Genomic DNA, 17,500 nt, shown 5'->3' with positions numbered 1-17,500 from the left:
ATATTTTCATTCGGAACTAAAATACCCATTGATTTCATGCAAGTCTATAATAAAATTTGTAACCCTTTAAACACCATGGCATGTAGGACTACATGTATACCCCTCTATTTAAAAGAAATACTTGTAGCCTACTGTATAACTACAGTCTACTGTATTGTGAACACTTGACCAGACCATGCATATCATTTATCATATTTCATACAGACAAGTATTGTAAGTTAAGATCATGGAAACATATCAGTTTATATATATATATATATATATATATATATATATATATATATATATATATATATATCTTTCCGATCACGCTCAGCAGCATTGTCAGACATACAACTACTAGGTTTCTCTCCGTCCCTAGGGCAGGGGGACGAGGTCGTAATCATACCCTGGTGAGATGAGGTACCTCAAGAGGAAAGGGAGAGGGGGCCGGAAGGGTGGTATATGTGTGTGCATATCTATCTGAATATTTAGCCTTCTTTTATGACGGGTCGCGTACGTTAATAAATGAATAAACATCAAGGATATTCAATCTCGATACCACCCTACCCCTAGCTGTAAACTATTTCACAATACTAACATAGATAAAAACTCGCGGGGAAGCCAAAGAAGTGTTGTTACACACAGATTCGTGTTAGTAAATCAGTCCTGTATATTGACCGTGGCACACTTGGAAAGATTGAAATGTCGCGTTTGTGGAAGTTAAAAACAAATAAAAGCTATAGTTACAGTATTTCTAAATCGGAGAATCCTTGAAAGTATTTACTATTCCTAAAAAATGGCAATGAAATCTTGATTCCCTAAAATTTTAGAGTATAAAAAATCAAGTAATATTTGTTTGCAAATGCTTAAAAATATACTGGGTCCGGATTAAGGTTATAAAATACAAAGGGATATGGAAATATAGGAAGTCAAAAATAGAGGACTGTTAGAGTATTATGTAAATGTGAAAAAAAGAACATCGTGGACATATAAACGAGGAAGCCCGTGACTGAATGGAAATATGCGCAAGATACTAAATAATTTAACTCCTTATATACAATCTATTATTGTTCATGTCTATTATAGACACTGAAACCAAGTTTATAAAAATATACTAAAGTGCCATCTGAGGGTAACATTACTATGGCATTTAGGCTAAAAGAAACGTGGTAAATGATACAATTACTAAAATATTGTGACCAACAAATTGAACTCGGTACCACAAGATTGGAGAAATATGACTAATATTCCCACTACTAGAAATATAGAAATAAGTTATAACGTCTAATATTTCACTGTCAAACAAATAACTATCATGACAGTGAATAGAACAAAAGTCAGAAGATTATACATTAAACATGACATCCACTTTTCAAAAAATGCAGATAGCAAAGATAGGAGTGAAAGCATGATATAAAGATGCATTAAATACCCGTGTATCTTTTTGGTTATGTAACAAAACAATGACAATTCTATATACCCCCTTCAAATCCAGCATTATTATAAGTGATATTTCCTTTCGATTGCTCTATTTCTGTAAATATACTATACTTCCAATAGCATAATACTCTGATAGTTTTAATATACAGTATAGGTAATATTGGATGTACCAATGTATAAAATTACCAGGAAATAGTCCAAGTAAATAATCTTAGATCTTGTTGTAAATTACTTTCTAAAGCTAATGAATTAGAGATTCTAAATGTATCCAGCCCATACAAATATGAGGTAAATTGCAGATACATACTGTATTTTTGTTAAAAGTATTCCTGAAAGGTATTGGTAATATAATGGAGAAAATCAAGAAATTCTTATGTTTTTCTGTTGAGAGATTGCTAAGGTGAATATTTTTATTGTTCTCTTCAAAAATAATTAATGTTTAGATACTTTTTTATTGCTATATCGAAATATATAAATATATATTGTAATTCATTGCATGTAAAAAAGAAACGAAAAAACAAAACCAAAAGGTCAAAACAATAAGGCAAAGTTAGACCGAAAAAAAAATATAAAAAATAAGGTACAGGAAGGCTTAAAAATTTACATCAGGCAAAACAAAAATCACTTGCCTTTCCAATGATATATTGTATAATTTATTGCTATTGAAGGCAGTCATTCCTCAGTATTAAGATTATATTACTGTACATATAATTTTTTTTTACAGTGGTGTATGTATATACTCAACGTGCAATAATCCTTCATATTTGAATAACTTTTATTCTTTAGACTGTGTGTAAGGTACATATTGTCTCAGTCTAAAAATCAGTAACTATTCAAGAACAATAAAATGAGGGTAAAGATTAAATATTTTTTTTCTTTTAAAGGCTATACAGTACATGAACGGTATATACGTATCAAGTAAAACAAATTTTTATTCTTGGATGTAGTAGGATGTCCTACACCAGTCTTTATGCAACCTCACATATGTTGGTTTGAATCTCCCCCTTGGAAAGGATGGTATCTTTACTTATTTTCCATTTCGATTCAAAGTCTTTAGTGAAAAATCTATCCAAAAATGTGTGGAGAAATCGAGTAAAACCACTTTAGCCATCAAAATATAGATATTATTTGAATAACAAAGTCTAAAATATCAGATTTTGTTTCCTTAAATTACTTAAATTACTCGTCACTTCAGACTAAAATGAAAATACATACAACCAGACCAATTACAAGTCTTTTCTCTCAAGAGCGACAGGAATGGAATAGGCAAAACAGGGAGCTTATTTGTAACATACTGGACTAGCATAATTTTATAATGCCTAAAATGGATATTGGATTATCTTCTGTTTCTAATGAGTTCTCTCATCATGATGCAGCATAAGAAAGATATTATCTCAGATATGAAGGTAACACGAGACGTGAATAAGTTAAAGAACCCTCTTCCCAACTGACTTTCCCACTTCATTAAGGATTCGTCTGATAATATACTGTCGAGTTTAGGGTAACAATGACATACAAATGAAAGATGGTAATTATCCTTTAAAAATTACAGATCATCCCCAACAAGTTATTTCTAAAATAAAATGAAGGCTCAAACTCCATGAGCACAACAGAAGTGTCTAATCAAAATGGTTAACATTACCCCAGAAGACATATGAAATCTCATTTAAACTGAAGAAGACCTACTTATCACAGCACAGCATCACAAGCGCAACTGCCTTCTGAATTGTAGGACAACTTCTACCATTTAAGTCTGACAAAAATATTTTGTACTTATAGTTATCCTTTTCCAGTAATACTGGATCTGAAAATTACTAGACAACACCAATAATATCTCCACAATGTAGGCCCAGGCCAAGGTATAAGAAATATATTGTATACAGGGAATATAGAAGTTTACTACTCCTAAAGGGCAATTATCATTTTTCTAAATCCTCTCACACCTCATGATTCATGGCAAACATTACAGATATTCGATATGTATACCCCTATGAAAAAACCAACAGAAAAATTAAAGAAAGAGACAAAATACACAGCTGATGTAAATGGAAAAACTAGAAAAGAAGAATAGATAAAATCTAAATCTAACCTATGAAATTACACCCTTTAAGGATTAGGTATATTAATGTGTTTACAATTAATGCATGAATGATGATTAATAACAGAATCTTTGATAAAAGATGACCTTTGTTGTTGTGACGCCATTGCATGATTTAAACGAATCACTGACTATAACCTCAGGAATGTTTTTCCTTACCTTGTGTAGACAGGTTGGTCTTCCTCTTCATCTTCAAAGGGCTTTACTGTCACTTTCCTACGGGAGAAGTCGAGATGTGTGCTGGGGTGAAGAAGCTCAGGGGACATGATGCGGCTGAGAGAGAAAAGAATACACAAGTATTAATGCCAGAATGAAATATCAAATATTCATAAATATGTACAGCATAGAAATTATATACTATGGTACAGAATAATCACTACTGCATTACTTTTGGATATAAAAGTTCCATTTAAGAAAACTATTAAATAAGACTATATGACCACTACTTTACTTTGATATAAAAAAAAAACTATTTCCTTCCTTATGTTCTGAGGGTGAAGGAAGGATAAACTGAATTTTGATATTAAAATTGATTATTTCTATGCTAACCTGATGTTAATATGTTCTTCTTGAAGTTAACTAAAAGTTGACATCTATCCTAAAAATCTAGAATTTGGTTTTATATTATTGTAATTGCCATGCCCCTCCAGAGGAGAGTATTGTGATAATATGGAGGTGTGTAGCAATAAGAGCACTTGAGTACACCAAATAGTAATGTTTATTCCAGTCTCAAAGTTGAAACATATTCAATAGCCTTTCGACTTAATTAGTCCGTGGGGAGGCAGGGTGAGTCATATGAATCTCAGGTGAGCATAAAAATAATCCATTTTATCATCAAGGATCTGTTCATTTCCATGAATCTTACCCAAGGTTCATATTGCTCACTCACACACGCTGATGAAGGTGGGATAGTAAAGAAACGAGATAGTTAATCTAATACCATAGCCTAAATACTTAGGTTAGCTAGCCGAGACCAACCTTCAATAAACATGAGCTAAATGGTAACAATCGAAAGCTAGCAAGTCTCACGCAATACCCCACGAATCCAGATTGAGAAAAAATTTTAATACTAAATATCCATTAGGGTCTAAAATTCAATACCAACTTAAAGCAATCTAAAATAAAAATTTCCAAAACTTAAACACTGGAACAATATAGCTACCACAGTACCCAAGCGCCTCGCATTGAGAAAATTAATGCTAACCTATAACTTAATACAAATTCAGAGTTTAATCATTACGAATCACCCACTGATACACATTTAAAACTACTCATACTACATCCGCCGCAACTACCACTGCACCCTATATCCAGTAAATTGACTTGCTATGCTACTGAGCTATACCCGAAAAACCTTCAAGTGAAAGGTTTCTACATAAATGATGAGAAAATAGGTGCCCTTGTAATACCATGAACCCAAATCTTTAAGTTAGTCCGTCCTCTGACATAGCATTCCTGGAGAGAAGATGCCCTGGAATCCTAAACCCGCTCCCCCCCCCCAAAAAAAAAAAAAACTAGGAACCTTTTCCCTAATGTTTTCAGTCTTGTCTAAAAACTTTACCAATTTTCTTCAATGATGGAATGTGGAATAATTGAGGTAGACCTACTGCATTGAATTCATTCTTATCCCAAAAGATAGACAAGAGAAAAAGATTATTTCATCAACACCAAAACATAATTTACTGGAAAGAGCCTGTAACTTACAAATACATTTAGCTGAAGCTAATTCTAACAGTAAAAGGGTCTTGGTCATAAGTTCCTTAAAAGAAAGACCTTCTAAAGATTCAAAAAGAGGACCCTATAATACTGTAACACTATATCTAGATTCCAATAGTTGGATCTGACAACTTGAGGTCTCATAATTGCAAAGGACCTGAGCACATCTGTAACAATATCTGCAGTAGATAAATCTAATCCAAGATAACTGTGTAGAGTACTAAGCATGGAGCTACTTCCCTTAATAGGCCAATCAGAATTTTTTTCACAAAACAGGAAATGCAAACTTTACAATATTACCCAAACTAGTACTAGTCACCAAAACCTTCCTGGATTTGCATTCATCAAAATACACATTCCATTGTCTCTGATTTAAATTATTCTTAGACTGTCTTTTGGAACCTAGGGTAAACAATCTAGAGGACCTAGAAAACCCTTTTCACAGAGAATATGGCGGACAGTCACCACACGTAGCGTGGGTGGGTTTGGGTGAAATGACCTTGAAATTAGTTGGCTGAAAATATTGATCCTTTAGAGTAATCCACTCCGGCACTGTGACAACAGAGGCCACAGATTGGTAAATCCCTCGCTCCAGGGCCAAGAAGAAGCTATCAGAGTCATACTGCTGTTTGAAGATACCCTGAACCTGCATATCAATGCCTGAATGAATATACTGAGAAACGAAGAGAAGCGTACAGGTCCAGATTTGACCAGTCTTGTTACAAGGCATCCACCTTTCCTGTTAGGGGATCTGGAACCAGATAGCAAAAAATTTTTGGTCTTCCTCACCAAATCTCTTGACACACTAAATGATGCAGAGACTCTAATTTGGCAGTATTTGTTGTTTCCTGCTTAACTGATGAACTACTTTGTTTAATTTTCCCTAGAATAGACAGAGGTAGACAAACGACTGACAGGCCTGAAAAGCCTACCTAGTGTCTGGTAAGAAAGAAGTATCCCATTTAGATCCATCAAAGATATGAATACTTTAACTATAATGAGCAAAGCCATTGACCTGGTAACACCCTGTTATCAAATGTATGAGAGTGCTGTCGTGTTGCCTAAAAAAAAGAAACTACACACTTCCCCATCACCAGTTTCCTGAGCCTGAAGGCCCTTGAGAACAGCTAAAAGCTCCCAGCAATTTACTAGTATGACTGACTGACTTTCTCCAATCCCTTGGATGCAAAGAGGAGTACTGTAGTTTTGTGAGTAAGGAGGTTCAGGACACTAGGGAGAAAAACAAAAAAAACAGACCTCAAAGCACAATTTTATATTCTATAAGACACCTGTTCTACAACAAATTCAATCCTATCTTGATCCAAAATGGGACCAAACAGAGAAGAAATAATGAGAGGGTACTTCTTCATCATCTGAAACTGTCCCAACCATAGAGGAACACAGTTGTTCCCTATACTGTACTTAACAACAAAATCAACTAGATATTGTAGTAGCCTCCAGAGTGGTATCTAAAAATGTACTATCTAAACAGGATAAGAAATCTAAGATTAAGATTCTAGAGGATTTCAAAGTTTTCTTCAATGAGTCAATAAAACCCCTACCACTGAATCTACAGCTTCCACGGGAGGGAATGTTTTAACAAGAGATGAAAAGAAGCCTTAGAGGACTCTTTTATTTGACATCAATTTATCAACTTTTTCTTTGAAAATATTGGAAGTATTAGGAGTATAAGAAGCCTGAGCAGCAGTAGCAGCCTTAAACAAGCAGCAGCTTTAAACAACATAATAAAATTTATTTATTTGGATACATTTCAGCAAAAAAATTTCATAACGACTAAAACAGTGATAGATCACCCAGTTTGAATGTTTCCAAATCAGCATCTACTTCATTTTTTTGGGCGCTGCCCTAGTAAAGAATCTGGATTTCTTTTTTGCTCACTACTAACAGAAACCTTTGCGCCTGTGCTAGGTCGAAAAGAGTCGTGACTTGTTTCAGCTTTTGAAGTACTGTACTAGCCCCAATGTTATCATCACTACTGAAAATTCAAGATGTGCTAGTGGCCAAGCCTACCCAAGGCTATTAATATCCCACTACCATCTGGGTTATGATGCAACCGTTTTTCAGCTATAGCCAAATTTTTAAAGACTTAATTGAAATTGGTGTTCCTGGTTCAGAAGCCTAAGAAGAACTCTCATATCAATCTAAAGCAGGGGCCTTACGGAAGACACAGTATATTCTTTCCCCACATAAATAATAAATATTATGGTTAAATATCACACTCCTACTAAGACAGAGCAAGGAGAATTGAATTGTTACCCCTTAAAAGTGTCCTGAATAATTGCTCTCTGACATAATGTTAAACCACCCATATTATTTAACTTATCACACCTAAAAGGTTTTAGAGTTGAAACTTACATAAATTTCGGGACCCCCAGCTGAACAGGCTCGCTTTGCTTGCCACACACCCCATAGTCCCCTTCAACATTTTGGAATCAGTTATCCCCCTGATCTAAAGCACAATAACCTGGATTCTTAGAATGGAGCTACAGTACATGACCAACCGTAATCACTTTCGATAAATGGGGTGAATAAACCATTACTATTTGGCATACCAAAGCAGTCTTTTTGTCATAAAAGGTTATATAAATGCAATATTCCACAAAAGGGCCATAGTCATTTCAGTGAAAGAAAACTAGGAATTTCAGATACACTATACAGTATTTAGGATAGACATCAATATTTAGCTAACTTTGAGAACAAAGCCATATGAACCTCAGGTGAGATTCATATGAATAACTATCACATTCCATGTGAATATTGCATAGAAAGTGAAATGAGCAATTTATTTTCATATAAATAAAAGTACTTGAATGCAAAGCTATTAAAATGATATGCATGTTCCATGGAATGTTATATTAGACTTCCAGTAAATAGAATATTTTAGTGAATTATTTCTTAGAAATGGCCCTCGCAAATTACTAGGCATAAATTATGTTTATTTATATAAGCCTATTTAGATATTGCTTAGAATTTAAAAAAAACTCATCTTTAAACTATCTTTCCTATTACCCTCTCCTGTTATTTAATTTTGTGTAAAGCGTTATGAGTTGATTTAAAATGGATACATCTCTACACCCGTAAATGCTGAGAATGTTTCATATTGTATTGCTAAAATGTAATAGCCAAATAACAACCAAATGGTGACAAACTGCAAACAGTGTACATGTGTTTCCCTTGATATATATTTGCAAAATTTAAGTTTTGTGTGGTAATAATTAAAAATTATAATCTTATTTTTCTTCTACTGACTCTTCATTATTATATATTTTGCCATAGCTATGTTTTTTAGCAAGGGGAGCCTTGAGTTGATAAGCTTTTGCTTTCTAGAATTATCATGCATAGGTCTATTGTGACTTTAATGACTAATTGGCTTGAATTGTATGTAATGTTTAATCTTTCTTAATAATTTTTTTAGCTAGCCATAAATGTAAATTCTATGAATTTACTGCAAATTATATGAAATAAAGAAATCAAATTCTGCACTTATTAACCAATTCAAAATAAAGAACAGCACATGATTTTACTGAAGACTCTTAAAACGGATTAATGTACACACATCAAACTACAGTAAACAAAAATATTGGACTCCTTCATCAAATACTAAACAGAGCACTATATGCGTTTGAAAAAAGGATAGCATGATGCACTCTTATGGTCTGAAAACTTTTTAGTAAGACAGCCAACAAATAACTGACTACGAAAATGAAAAACTATCAATAAGTGACTAATGATATTTTTATTTTATTTACATAAATGAAGGAGAACATGAGGTCTAAGTTATTTATCTTACAAACTTGATAGTTGTTTATTGTCATCGTGTTTATGGCATTCCCCTTATCCACGCTCTTTGCTATTAAATACAAATTCCTTATCCTATCTCTTAACTGTTTTTCTTTTGCCTCCCATTTGGTTAGCCCTAAAAGACAAATAATTAAATTTCTTATGTGAAACAAAAATTCTGTATATCATTACAAGGAGTGTATATAATACTTCTTATATGTACAAGAACTTAATCTATCTAAGCTCCATACAAAAGGTATTTATATCAGCTAATCGTTAATAGTCTTGGAATCTAGAATAATCAATTTAATTCCTTGCTCTGGAATCCAATAAACCTACCGAGTATATAATGGCATGAAATACAAACTGAGGTGACACTAAAGGATGTTTATTTCCACACCAATCCATGAATATGGTTCATGTTCCAGCGACTTACGTTTCACTTTAAAACTTAGCTCAATTTAGCTTAGTTATACCAGCAAGTTTCGTACTGTTTGAGAAATATATAAGACACTATCATCTCTGTAAAAAATCCTATGGATTATATTGCCATCTTACCTATTAGAACCATCACTGCTCTTATCCTCTGAGGACACAGGATCGCCACACTCCGAGTAATTTCCTTCATCAGTGGTGGTAGTAAAGGATGTAAAGTGATCCTCCAAGAGTTGATCTCTGGAGGCAGAGCTCCTGGACTCCTCATCCTCATTGAGGGTGTCCCTTGAGCTGGTAAGCTGGGATCTCATCCGTCGGAGTTCCTCTTCCCGTTCTTTCAGTTCTCTGATTTCAAGGGCGATCTTTGTCTCGGTGTTTGAGGATGGAGTGGGTGTACTACTGCAAAGGGATAAGATTATTCACTTAGTTTTAAAAAGACGTAAATCATAACACAGCATTAAAGAAACTTCTTGAATTTTGATATTTGCCTAAACTTATAAATTATTCTTTTTACCTTACACTAGGCATTTTTTAGAACTCAAAGAGTTCAGTAAACTGTATTTTGCAAGTCTACAAGGTTTTAGTACAGTACTTATTCATGTTCTAGTCATCAGTAGTTTCCTGATTTGGTAACAATATAATTTTCATAAGGTAATAAAATGTTATTAAACTACTGTATATAGCCATCACGTGCATCATACCTATTGATAAAAAATACAATGTATACAATGAAATACAATACAGTATAGGAAATTGAAATTATAAACCTTATACTGTATTATGATGAGGTGGCAAGCAATAATTATTTGCAAGATGGATGAGAAAATTTTATGAATAAATATAGATATAACGTACAAATGATATAACAATTAAAAGTATTACTGTATTGTAATTCCAATATCAAACACATATGCGGAGCAGCCCTGCTGTTACACGAACTATTCTAAAAACAAAAACTAAAATATAAGTTGACTTTTCCTTTATATAGACTTTATTTGTAGGAGGATAGGTTAAGGTACCACTATTGGAATTTTACTTTTACTAACAAAAATTACTTCAATAATAAAATCATATTTACTGTAATTTGCATAGCAATAATAACACCAACATGAAAGAAATCATGCTTGCTTTCCTGAACTACATCATCCAAAGAATTCTTACTTTTCAAATAAAAACAAGCAAACGTCAGACTACTTCTAACTTTTCAAAACATTACACGAGCAACATAATTGTCCTTACTTTCCAGAGCCAAAATACTCCGGTGGTGGGCTAACAGCATTGTAAATAACTCCTTCAGTGTCATGTTCCCTCAAGTCATGAGAATATCCACTGGATGTGACAGCTGTGACATCTTCACCGAGGCGATCCACAAACCCTTCATCAGAGTCGTGGCTGGCAGGAGAAGAAGCACCTTTCTCTCGAAGGACGGTGCTTTTCAGGGTCACTTCCTGACGGAGTTCGACCTCTTTCAACTGCTGAGCCATAATCTCAGCTTCAATGACATTCTCCTGTGAAGAAGGTTTCTTGGCTACTGTTTCAACAACACGAACACCGTGTTTTTCCTGTGAAAAGAAAGGCAACATCAGTTTCGTCAAAATGTATAGCAAGAGTTGCTAAAGTAAGATACAGGCATAATCAAAATGATAATATACACACACTTTTTCATTCCGTACGGCTTTTGTCTCCAAGGAATAGGTGTCACCAAAAAGTGACACTCTTCCCTTTTGAGAAAGCATTCATGGCATAAGATTGGCGGCTCTCTGCCCTACTCATGTTTCCAAGATGAGTTTGGCCTTTGGTTCTAGTGAAATTATGAAAATTACTCATGACTATAATGCTTAAGGAGGCATACAACTCGAGAGGTATTTTACCAAATTTTGTTACCATTAGTAGCTCAACTAGAAAGGGGATTTGTGATGTTACTATAATAGCTAAATGTGGAAGTTCAGTCTGTGCAAATTTCTGTAATTTCATTCTTATATAAAGTTTAAAGGTCTGGTGGCAAAAGATTTGAAGGTTTATAATGAAAATAATCCTCTGTTAAGTAGTCTGTAGTCTTGGGTCCTTATGCTACACTTCTTCCAGTTTTCAGTGTTACACAGAAATCCCATGAAATTCTTAAGACTGGACTTAATTTTGACAGTAAAGCCCTTACTTTTAAACACACACAGGTGGGAGTGACGGAGCAAATCTTGATTTTACTGTATTACAGAAATAGTCAATTACAAGATTGCTAGTTGATGGTACTTCAACTAACTCCAGTAAAGCAATCTCTGGCTTCACTCAGAATAGATTTCTTGGTCCACTGCTATTCATATAAAATACATGGTACTCTATTTGCCTCAATCCAATGTCCTGATTTTAACCTGTAGTAGTCATTGAATTTTTCATCAGTGATTTTGGCCTAATTATTACGGGGTGTAAGTATGGGGATGGAGATCAATCTGACAAAACTCAAAATATGATTGTTAGTAGATCTAGAGCCCTGGATCCCAATTAACCCGATCTCTTCATTGACAATATTTCTTTAACAACTGACTCATTTAAATATATAAGTATTATTGGAGACTACGCATTACTTTTTGAGAAATGTATCTATTCTTCCTCTTTTTCAATTATACAAAATATTGGTACAGTGAGAAAGTTTTTCAATATTTATGAAAACCTGCCTATCCACCGGAAATAATTTCATTGCATTCAGTCATATTTTGTATAATGTTCCAGATTTATTTTCGGCAGCTCACTCACATCATTAATCTATGGAAAAACTTAATTCATATTGAATTTATTAGTATTACTCTTTGGCATTATGATTTGATTATTTCTCTGGGTGCTTTAAAAAACACATTTTATGATAATTCTTTGGATTAAATTATTTCTGGACCTTAGGCTACTATTCACCACGCAATACTAGATAGACTACTATTAATTCTAGCAATCTTGCCTTTCCTTCTAATATGTCTAACACAACACAGTTTTCTAAAGTTTTATTCCAGATGTTACAAAATTAAGAAATGACGTTCCTAGACCTGCATTAGAAACAATAGACACTACTAAAAAAGCTCACATGAGATGCATTTTATAATTTAAGAGCCTTGCATTGTGGTGTTTTCTCCATTTCTCCCATAATTCAATTTTTACCTTTATTTTTTCATGAAGGCCTGTATCCTTATTAGAGCCCCTTGGTTTATAGCATTCTGCTTTTCAAATAACGGTTGACGATTGGAGAATAGTGATATACCCTGCATTTTGAAATACTAACATTGATAATCTTACGAAATATTACAGACTTGCTATTAAAGAACGTGGTTCTACTATCAGGTCTACTCTTACGACAGTGCCAATGAAGATAAGGTCCTAGGAAAGACCCTCCATCCTGATATAGGAACATAAAGAAACGTTCGTCTTTCTAAATAGTTGAAAAGGCCTCCTATAGCCCCGTTGCTTATTGTGTGTTTGTCAAGAAGTGTGAAGCAAAGTATTTCACATAATCACGACTTAAATTCCACTAGATAGTTTCTCCTACATGTAAATGAAAATTATGATGATGGGAAGCCGTGAAATTTCTAGTAATTTCACAAAAAAAAGAAAGACTAGCGTAATCATTGATATTACATGAAAATTAAGAACTACAATACTTCTTCATCTATAGATAACGAAGTAAAACACGAAATTTACATAACGATAATCCCCCCTATATAATAAAGAGCAAGTGTCTGGCTACATACAAACACAGATATATATATATATATATATATATATATATATATATATATATATATATATATATATATATATATATATATATATATATATATATATATCATATATATATATATATATATATATATATATATATATATATTCATATATATATTCATATATATATATATATATATATAAATGTATATATATATACATATACATATATACATATATATATATATATTTATATATATATATATATATATATATATATATATATATATATATATATATATATATATATAATTTCTTTCCGGTCACGATCAGCTCTCCCCATCCATCAGGTAGGGGGAGAGAGAGTAGTCATACTCTAATGAGGGGGTGCATGTGAGCTTGTGTGCATATCTGGGAGGAGAGGGAGTAGCCATACTCTGATGAGGGGGTGCATGTGCTTTTGTGTGCAAATCTATCTAAATATTTATCCGTCATTGGGTACACTAATTTAATGATAATATCAACAAACAATGCTAACAAAAGCAAAATAAGTAAACTCTACCTTAGTCACTTGTTCGTCGACTCCGTAAACATATTTCTTAGCAGGGAGGGATTCCCCCACCTCCTTCGCAGGGTCGTCCAGAGAGGGAGGAGATGATACCTCAGAGTCGACGGGAGAATTGTCGAACTGGGGAGGAGGGGCCGGGATGAATTCAGGGGGAGGCGTCACTGTGTCGATGATGTCACCCTGCGAAGTAATTCAGTGGTTGAAATTCAATAATCCTCCCTTATATTATAGAGTAAGTGTCTGACTATACAAATCTCCCCTATATAATAAAGAACGAGTGTCTGATTATATAAATAAATATATTTCTTTCTTGTCATGCTAAGCGGTAGGGAGGGGAGTAGTCATGCCCTGGTGAAAAGAGGTACCCTGAGAGCACGGTCCAGATCCGAGAGGTACACTCGGAAACCACAATCTTCCACAAATTGTCGAACCAGCGGGTTGTAGTTAGGAAAAGAGGAGGGAGTGGGGAGATCTGAATCTGTGTGTGCGTGTGTGCATATCTATCTAGTTATTTAGCCATCCTTTTTGACGGGTTGCGTACACTAGTAATAATAATAAATCAGTATCTGTGTTTATGAACGTTATAATGAATCCAACAAATCCTTACAATAATAACATATTCATGATTATTGAATTGGACAATATTAATAAAAATTCCAGCATCTCATATGATATTAACATGAAATCAATTTAAAAAAATTCTGAACCATGAATTTAGATGAATTGTAATCAAACTATTCCTAATAAATTCTCATGCAATGATACACCCTGAAGGTAATCAAGTTGCGCAATGTAATTCATGCTGCCATGAACTGGTCCTCTTGGAGAGTACAAAGAGATCCGATTATCTTGGCCATGAATTATCTCGATTCATACCCCCTGACTGTAAGGCATCAGTCTCAGTTTCTTTGTTTATTTTACGGTAATTAAGCGGAGCCTTGATTTTCCTGATGAGTTATTTGAGCATTATACTGAAGTTATTATACCCGGTTACTAGGGTTATTATTATGGTAATGATTGCATTACATGGGACTCTCACTGCCTTCTTGCTTCACGTACTCCTTTCAAAACCATTCTTGAACTCTCAATAGACAATTTACATGCATAGATGAGCACAGCACTTTTACTCTGTTATTTCCACTGTGTAATGACCATATATTTATCTCTGGACTACTTTAACTAACTTGCAACCATCCGTTTACTTTTCAATTTAACACCCCCCCCCATCGCATGCTCGTATACAGACTACCATTTTCTTTAAAAATTTCTCTTTCCTAAACCTGTTTGGTTATATCTTTCTCATTTCATAATCCCAGAGAACAAAAAACAAATTTCTTCACAATCACTTCTGACATTCCACTCCTACTTATAATCTGGTCTATATTTTCATTTACCTTTGCATTCAGATAACATCACAAATGATTTTCTTTAAAGAAATAAACTAACGTCTAGAATTATGCTAGATTCCCATTTACTTTTTTCAAACCTCGAAAAAAAAAAAAAAAACACACCTAAAAATTATTTACTCCAACTACTCTCAGTTATTCACATACCCAAAGCCCTTACGAAAACCTAGGAGAACATTTCTCTGCCCCACTAGACAAAATAGTAATTTCTGTCTGAGTCTTGCAGGCTTTTTCATTTTAGCCTACATCCCTGCCGCATAGTTCCAAAATTTAATTATCCTTCTCTTAGCATACCCAGTGCTATACATTTTTTCCTATTTGAGTAACTTATAACCAATTCTTTTGCAGTGGGTAAATAGGACAGAGCATTGCACGGTCCATGATCTGAGGCCTTTCGCGACAGACACGTCATGCAAAGCAAGGGGGTCACAAGTTTAAAATCTTGCACGCTGCATACAAAACTAATATCGCGATACCCGATGGTTAATAAAAAGAGGCTCATATACTATTCAGAAGGCTTTCTCCACTAAAAAGGATATACCTCTCGTGATGAACCTTTTCTCTGTCTGGAGAATTTGTATGCATCCGAAGGCACTGACATTTTGCAGGTATGGTGCCCAAGGATATTGATCTAGCAATAAATACATAAACTTGGTATGTACGCTTCTTTTTATTTCTTATTCATATTCAATTTTATTGTAGATATTCCCACCAAGATCATTTTGAGAAGAGAAGTATGATGATAGAAAAACCTTGACACATAAAATACGGAAATAATTAAAAAATACTGAGGAAAAACAGATAATTTTAAGAAGAGAAGCACGTGAATAGAAAAGTCACAATGTACGGAAAGATAAATGAAAAAAAAAAGAAAAAAAGAGGAAAAACAAGAAAACGGTGGCAACAAGTCCTTTGAGGAACTCATATTTTTCTTAAGAAAATTTATATAGTCCAGTAATTTAAAAAATGCACAGGAAATAAAAATAAAATTCTGGTTTACAGACCTGGACCACGACTGGAGTCACCCCTGGAACGGGCTGGAAGCGGACATTGGCCACGCTCTCCCATCCACCATCGTCCATAGTGGCCAACATGCGGGTCTCCCAGTAGGTCTTGGTGGCCGACTTATTGTCCAAAATGCTGAAGTATTCGACCTCGCCTGAAATATAAGATCTCAATTAATATTTCACAATAAACAAATTTACTAAATCCATATAATCTTAAAATGAAAGGAATGGTAAAACATACGACAGACTATTAAAGGTTCCATTGTTAGAGAATGTTAAATAAAAAGGCAAAAGTGAAGGAAATTAGGGACACGCATGAGGTAATCTATATTATTAGACCTTCAAAGGAATAATAAAATACATCCATAAGAATATAATTTAAAAATAAGAAAAAAGAGAGGTAGAACGTCATATTTGAATGAAAGGACAGTAGCAAAAGGCGTCACGATGTAAAACAATACCTTGTTTAGAACAAATTATGACGCATCACACTCCATCAGCATTTAACAACAGAAATAATCTTATCATTATCATACTCTCAATAAAATAAAAACACTAATAATTGATATGGATATCAAGTTCATTTGATTTGGACTTTGGTCAATACGGTCAAGCGATGGGGCCGGGGAAGCTATTCACCTCCGAGGTACTTGTTGAAGTTAAAAGATGCAAATTCCAATCCAGGAATGAAGGTAAAGCAGAGGGCTAATAAAGGATGCAAAGACCTTCAACTGGTGCATACTACTCATTGCATGAGTTTTGTTAAAGTTTTTATAGTCTATATAGGAGATATTTATTTTAATTGTTATTGTTCTTCTTAAAATATTCTATTTTCCTTGTTTCCTTTCCTCACTGGGCTATTTTCCCTGTTGGAGCCTCTGGGCTTATAGCATCCTGCTTTTCCAACTAGGGTTGTAGCTTACCTAATAATAATAATAATAATAATAATAATAATAATAATAATAATAATAATAAAAATAATAATAATAATAATAATGCCAACACCCACCCCCACCCCGAGGGATAGCACTGATTTAAACTCTTCGATAACTGATAAAGTAATCTAAACATGTCAAGAAATGACTGCAAGTACTTATTTTTTAGTCAATTCAAGTTTAGCTATCAGAGATTTCGGGGATATAACTGGAGATAAGATTTATGTCTATAAGGATATAAAACCTAGTAAATCTTAAAATATATATCCAGCTATAAATTCTTTTTTCTTTATATCTGTCTCTCTTTATTATATGGTTCTTCCTCATTCCTTTCTCTTATTATTATTATTATTATTATTATTATTATTATTATTATTATTATTACTATTATTATTAATTATTATTATCATCAT

General features: G+C 33.7%; 1 protein-coding gene across 3 annotated transcripts in view; it reads right to left on the bottom strand.

Annotated features, from left to right (window-relative positions):
* Positions 1-17,500, bottom strand: part of LOC137638605 (putative leucine-rich repeat-containing protein DDB_G0290503) — a 360,634-nt gene that overhangs the window by 42,235 nt on the left and 300,899 nt on the right. For 2 of the 3 annotated variants that reach the window (XM_068370841.1, XM_068370840.1), the window contains exons 3-7: positions 16,150-16,304; positions 13,734-13,919; positions 10,712-11,034; positions 9,596-9,871; positions 3,680-3,793 (exon numbers count right to left, since the gene is read on the bottom strand). In XM_068370841.1, coding sequence (XP_068226942.1) covers positions 3,680-3,793; positions 9,596-9,871; positions 10,712-11,034; positions 13,734-13,919; positions 16,150-16,304 — 1,054 coding nt within the window. The remainder of the gene's footprint in view (positions 1-3,679; positions 3,794-9,595; positions 9,872-10,711; positions 11,035-13,733; positions 13,920-16,149; positions 16,305-17,500) is intronic. The other variant, XM_068370842.1, reaches the window with a different exon arrangement.

This window comes from Palaemon carinicauda, chromosome 3 (assembly GCF_036898095.1).
Source record: "Palaemon carinicauda isolate YSFRI2023 chromosome 3, ASM3689809v2, whole genome shotgun sequence".
Taxonomy (NCBI): Eukaryota; Metazoa; Arthropoda; class Malacostraca; order Decapoda; family Palaemonidae; genus Palaemon; species Palaemon carinicauda.
Note: the sequence above shows the minus strand (reverse complement) of the source record. Positions and strands in the feature narration are given on the sequence as shown.